Source organism: Hirsutella rhossiliensis (genome assembly GCF_020360975.1).
Source record: "Hirsutella rhossiliensis strain HR02 chromosome Unknown scaffold00002, whole genome shotgun sequence".
In the NCBI taxonomy this organism is placed as follows: Eukaryota; Fungi; Ascomycota; class Sordariomycetes; order Hypocreales; family Ophiocordycipitaceae; genus Hirsutella; species Hirsutella rhossiliensis.
Genome location: NW_025408668.1, coordinates 4,845,033 through 4,851,593, shown reverse-complemented (window position 1 = coordinate 4,851,593; position 6,561 = coordinate 4,845,033). Strand labels below are relative to the sequence as shown.

Below are 6,561 nucleotides of genomic sequence, written 5' to 3'. Positions count from 1 at the left end.
TAGGTGGTCTGATTGTGGCGTGATGGTTGACGTAAGACTATGGGTTCTGGCATAAGTAGTGGATTTAACTAGAATGTTCTATGCCCCACCTATTCTCGTATCGCGGATATCTTCGGAACCGCTAGGCCAAAATAGGCAATAGGGTATCCGTTCTGCTCGTAATTGACCTATGCATTTTATGTATATTTTTGTTCGTAAGGATAGGCTTATCCTAACCCGCTTTTCCTAGAGGAAGGTATAGTTATCTAGTAGAGGTCTTTGTCTTTTAAGGGTTATTCCCTTAGACTGTATTATAGAGCCTCTTTTTACTAGCTTATTCTATAAAGCCTCCCTATGCCTATTATTTCTTTATAATAGTAAAATAGGAATATAAGGGTATATTCTTATAAGATATAATAAAGGCTTTAAAGGAATAAGGCTCTAAGAGTATAGCCGTATATAGTAGTAGATTCGAACGTATTATACTAACGTATTTTAAGGATTTAGTAGAGCTTTAAAAGTACTTATTTTTAATCGATTTACCTAAGATAAGTAGATTAGTATATATATAAGTTAATTTTTAAAGTATTTAGGATTATTAACTTCTTAGAAGGCTATAACTTAAAACTATATACTACTTATTAGCGTTTTTAAGGTATCTTTATAATTGCTTAGGTATATACTAAATTTACTTTATTTAGGGGATCCCTTTAAACCGTTTATAAATAGCTTAAATCGCGAAAATTAAAGCTTAAAGATTTTAAATTAAGATCTAAAAAATTTAATTTATTTAATTTATCCTTTATTTAAAATCTTTAATAAATTCACTTTTATCTATTACCCTTACTTACTATAAAGGGGTTATAGCCCTTATAGCTTAGTACTACGAAGTAGCTAGAAGCGAGGATAATATTAGTCGCCTAAAACGAGGACTTACTATACTATTATAAAGCTAGAATCGGCCGTAGGTAACGGGAACCTAGGCACCTATAATAGGCGGAAGGGTCTAAGAGCGATACCCTATGTTTTCTATATCCGACCTTCTCCCTTAAACCTCTCTTATACGATAGCTAGTAATTTATCTTATAGTACTAATTATCCGCTAACTACTTACTTAAGTTTACTATTATTCCGCTATAAGATAGAACCGCTACTAGATATCTAAAGGTATATATTTAAAGGCTTATACCGGCGGTATAATTATAACCATAGCTAGCTAAGCCCCTACGAGTAAAGTCCCCTTAGCTAAAGTATCGCTTCCTAGAAAATAAGGCGATAACGACGATAATAACGATAACTTTAAAAGCGGTATTAATACTTAGGCTAATAACCTAAGGACACGGCCCTATCTAAGCTTAAAAGCTCTCGTAGGACGAAAGCCTTATACGAACTAATAAGCGTTAGATAGTTATATTACCGGCGAACGATAATAATACCTTACGCGAGCCTAGCTACGTTTCTACTATAAGCGGAGATATAGGAGGCGTTATAACGACTACCTAGCAGGGCTATAGAGCTTTCTAACTAATTAGCGGGGGCAATATTTACCTTTATAAGTTCTATTATACGCGCTATCTCGCACTAATATATCGAGGCTTAATAACTCCCTATATAAGATCGGGGCAGCGGAATCCGACCTATAGGATTATAGCTAGATACTAGAGACTATAAAGCATTTTCTTTTTCGATATTAAAAGTAGATAGCGGAACGCGAGATTATAATATAATATATAAACTAAAGATTAGGAACCTATTATACTTTAATAGAGGGAAAATAGTATATAAGTTAAAGAATTAAGCGCTGGATATATAAATAGTTAAAGCAGCGATTAAATTTACTACCGCGATAGGAAGGCTCGACTAAGAATAGGGACTATAGTTAAGGTAATTATAGATAAGTTAATACTATTATTAAATAGCTTTATATAGTAATAGACCACGCTTTAGCTACTAAGGATAAGATACTAAATACTTAAAGAATATAGCCTTTAACTATACCTATTTATTAATATTAATAACGTAGGAAGTAAGGACTTATAGGTAGTTAAGAGGAAGTATAGTTAGCTAAACGTCTAGGCTATATAGGGGCATAGGCCCGTTAAGCGATATTTATTTATTTATTCCGTGGCTGGCCCCTGCGACGGCTATAAACGCCCCGACGCTTACTTAAGAGCTAAATACGCCTTAGCTACCTACTCTTAGATACTGCTTAGACCTATGCTTATATCCTTACCCTTCTAGCCCTACCTTATATAAAGTATAAATAGTCTTCGAGGAGTTCTTCGGGCCCTATTCCCTCTAGTACTCTAAAACCTATCCTAAGGTATACTATACTCGATCTCGACTCTATTTAATAGCTCGTTCTTAAGATACCCCTTAACTTCGAACCGATAGTAATTATTAGATATTAGGACGTAGAAAGTTAGCTATAGCGAACTGATTTCTTCCTAGTCGTCCTACGGCGAGGTAAATAGGCTATATAAGTTATTATTAGGTACGGCGTTAGGCGACTTAGTTTCGATAGGCGGACTTCTTCTAGCATTTCTCGCTTCGTAATATATAGAGCCTAGGTTCTAGGGCAAGGGGGCCGATAAGCTATCGTTGGAAAGCACTAGCCCCTAGTAATCACGGCGGTAACCTATCTACTTACGAGGAAGCGGCTCCTCGTTAAGCGAGTCTATATCTTTAAAGACTATTAAAGAGCTCGTTAATATAGTAAGGAAATAGCGGTAGGGCAACTCGTGTATTTCTTTGCTCCTACGTCCAAAGGTAGGGGATACCTCGCGCTTTAAATCCCTTACTATAGCTTGCCTAATATTAGGCAGCGCTAAAAGTCCGTTCCTAGGCAGCAATAACTTACCGGCTACCTAGAGGTATATAGACTAGCCTTTCGTGGATATCTGCCCTATACTATAGTAACTCGTTCTTTAAAAAGCTATAGAACGGTCTAGGCATCTACTTACTTATTTATATCCCTCTTTTATAGGCAGTTAACGCTTTAGTCCGCGTATAGGAAGGCAAGTTAGTACACCTATATACCTAGGTCTTAATACTATGGTAGGTTCAAGCGAAATGCTAGTTAAGGTATATGCAGCGGGCTAAATAATATCATATGCGTCCTTAGGATAGTAAAGCCGACTCGTGCGGCTTAAGTTAAAATTAAACACGGCCGGCCTTAAGCTAAGTCCGGGAACTTTAGAAAGGAGCAAGGTGCTACCGGGTCTAGAGCAGCCATTGAAACTAGAGACGGTTCAATGTTGCAAACCGACACCCGAGTTAGGGGTCATGAGCTCTTCCTGCCCTAGTGTCTTGCCATCTTCCTCCTAGCTTATTATGCCCTATAACGCTGCATATAAGGAGTGACTGCTCCGCCAAGGAAAATAGGGGGCACCCCTATTATAGGGCATTTTATGGTCACTTATATAGGCATCTATCTCGCCAAAGTAGCAAATAGTGAGCTAAGTCCTATAAGAGCGGGCCCAACAAAAAGGAGTCGAGCGAGCACTTTGGCTGCCTTGCCCCCCTCCCTTCACACAGGATTCAGGCAACAGGCATCAACCCTGTTGAGCCGGCGCAACATCCCCGCCTACGATCTTTTCTTGCGTTGAGAAATCAGTTGATTCCCCGCTCTTCTGATGCCTCGGCTTCGTAAGTTGGCAATCTCGGCAGGTGGAGACATAGCGACGCACATCTCAGCGCAATCCGGGCTAGTAGTACTGCGCCTGGATCCGCTTGCAACTCTTGGTTCCGCCTTAATGGCCGGCAACCTCATCGTCGTGAAATAGCATTAAGATCTCGTTTCTCAAGCCCGCAGGCACGAAGATCTTTTCGCGGCGACACAAAAGCCCCTCATCGTTGGTACTCTAGACCTCTGATGAGAGCTCACCGGCGGTAGCGCCTTAGGAGGCACTCACAAGACGCTTCTGCTGGGCAACAAAGGCGTCCCCTTGCTGTGCCGCCAGTAGGGCCTATAGAAGTGACTCCTGCAACGCTGGTGCCGTTATAGCGGTGCCCCCCTCCCAGGACGTCGTCCGCGACGTCCTCAAGACTCGTGCAATACGCCTAAGATGGTCGAGCTTATCTCTTCCATCAGCGATAGGGATAGCCGGTCGCGAACCGGTCTAATCGCAAAACCCGATAACCTATCTTAAATACACACGGTCCCTACCCGTAGATTTATAGGGAAATAGCCGGTCAATCTTTCTAAGGGCGACGGGGATAGCCGGTCGCGAACCGGACTGATCGCCAATACCAGCAGCCGATCTTGAACACACACGGTCCCCTTCCGCAGGTTCACAGGGAAACAGCTGGGCAAATTTTCCAAGAAATGACGGAACGCACGCGCTTGCCAAGGTTGGACCCAGGTAAAAGCAATGCTCAACATGGTATTTGTTGGACAGGGTTGTCTCCAGAGTGAGCCTCATGATCCAGGGTCAAAGTTTCGAGCTGAGGCGACCTAGGCCCCGCGCCTGCAGCTGACCACCATGACAGGGGGAGAGGGGCGGCGCGGTTGTTGCTATTACTGCTTTCGTATAAGGAAGAAGATGGAAGACAAAAGAGGAGGCAGGGCAAGGGGCATAAATAGGAGCATACAGCAGAGAGGGAGACGAAGAAGGAATGAACACATGCACCCCAAATTATGCCCTCTGCCCTGCTCTCTTCGCGAGAGAAGGCGCCAGGTTGATCTCAGCCAATGGACCGCCCTGAAGATGGACGCACTGTTCGTGAAAATGTCAATCAGATCACGCCACTGACGGCGCTTGACTCGTCGCACGACTCTCTGGAACTTTCTTCTCGCCAGTTGGACCTCTCGGTTGAAACCAGAGAGTGAACTCTCCTCACGGCGCGATACTCCACCGCGGCCAAGGCGCATTCCTTCGCCACTGCGCGTACCCTTGCGGGCGGGCGGGCGGCTTTGGCGGCGGACTGAAGTAGGTTAGTCGCTGCTGCTAAGGCGAGTGAACCCAACTCGTGAGGAGAAGCGGTTGACGGCTCGATCGCCGCTGCGCTCTTTCCACCCATCACGACGAGACCTCCTAATCCCTCGCCAGAGGTAAAACGAATCTTCCCAACCGGTGGAGGCGCTGCAGCAAGCTCGGGCTGGGTGATGGTGAGCGTAAGCGGTCGGAGCTGGTAGCGAGGTGGTCCTCGACCACCGCATCAGCCAAAGCAATGTTCGAGAAGGCGAGGTCTATCGTGTTGGCAGTTGCAGTATGAGTTTGTCGGCACATTGGCGGGGTAGAGCAGGAGGCTATTGGCGCACGCCCACGAGGCCACAGCCTCGCCGCGGCCTGCTATGCGGCCGGCTTGCCAACTATATTATTTCTTTAGCTTAGCTAGTCCACTAGTCGGGAAGAACGACCTATGTGTAAAGAGCTCGTCACGAGGATGAACGGGATTCGTGGTCTATCGTGTCGCCGTCCCTGATCTAACAATTTATCCCGAAAACTTCTCTCCACTCATCAGGTGCATCCACCTCGGCGGCAGCGTCCTTCGCAGCTGCATCAGCAACGATGTTCCAGTCTCTCGGGATTTTCCAGAACTGGACAGCCATCCCGTAGTCCTTGTATCCCTCGATCTCACCCAGCAACACCTCCCACAGATCCCTATTCTTGACGTCGGCCCGTCCCCGTGTCGTCCAGCCATTCTCGATCCACGTCTTGGCCCATTTGGTTGAACCCTCAACCGCATACTCGGAATCGGTGGCGATAACAAACGTGTGGAACCCCTCGCCTGGCCAGTGTCGGAAGCGCAGGGCTGCAATAACAGCGCGGAGCTCCGCCCGGTTGCTAGACTGAATGCTATCGTCGCCAAAAGGTCCCTTTTTCTCTAGGTGGCCAGAGGCGATAAGTCGCTTGCCCAAATGATCAAGTCCGTGCCAGAAAGCCCAGCCGGCCTTTGGGTTTGGTTGGCCGTTGTTCAGACATGCACCGTCGGTGCGGATGAGGACTTTGCCGTGGTCATTTCGGAAAGTGTATCTGATAGAGTATGTTAGCTTTATCTTCCATCAACTATGCATTTACTTTCCTTGTGACAAGTATATGGGTCTTCCGGCCCGAAAATAACTCTGAGGGCGTTCCTGAAGCCGGCGACGGGACGAACTTGGTTGGAAAGTGCCGACCATTACCTCGTCTCAATCTAGGACCCAAAAGATCAAAGGGAATTTGAGGGGCTTCTACCATGATCGGCAGATTGTTCGAGCGACCCGCAGTAGAACTCGCAGCGTGCGAGTCGTTGGCGGCTAGTTCCAAGTTGGTGGTCTCGTCGTCCGGATCAAGGTGAGCACCATCGTCGTCGTCGTCCTCGCTGTCGTGAGCAAGAACGTCATCCATGAAGCTGTAATCTACACAGCACTTCCCGCAGGACACCAGACCATGCGGACCACAGACCAGCCTGCCGTCCGGGAGCTCACAGGGACCCTCGTCGTCATCGCTGCTACTTGGGGTGAGCGGTGTTAGCCCCTGGGCTAGGTACCATCCAAGAGGCATGGGTTCGGGTTGTTCCGAGGTGTGTAGTTGGCGAACTTGGGTGGGCTTTGTGAGAAACTGAAGACGGAGTTGATGGTGGAGACGTTGGGGTCCA

At 46.1% G+C, this 6,561-nt stretch overlaps 1 protein-coding gene across 1 annotated transcript; it reads right to left on the bottom strand.

Moving 5' to 3' along the window:
• Window positions 1-5,407: 5,407 nt before the first annotated feature.
• Window positions 5,408-6,311, bottom strand: HRG_02141 (RNase H domain-containing protein; the record flags this gene model as incomplete). Its single annotated transcript, XM_044860612.1, has 2 exons — window positions 5,408-5,957; window positions 6,073-6,311. 2 exons carry the CDS (start codon window positions 6,309-6,311, stop codon window positions 5,408-5,410), a joined length of 789 nt encoding a protein of 262 aa, XP_044724245.1.
• Window positions 6,312-6,561: the final 250 nt, after the last annotated feature.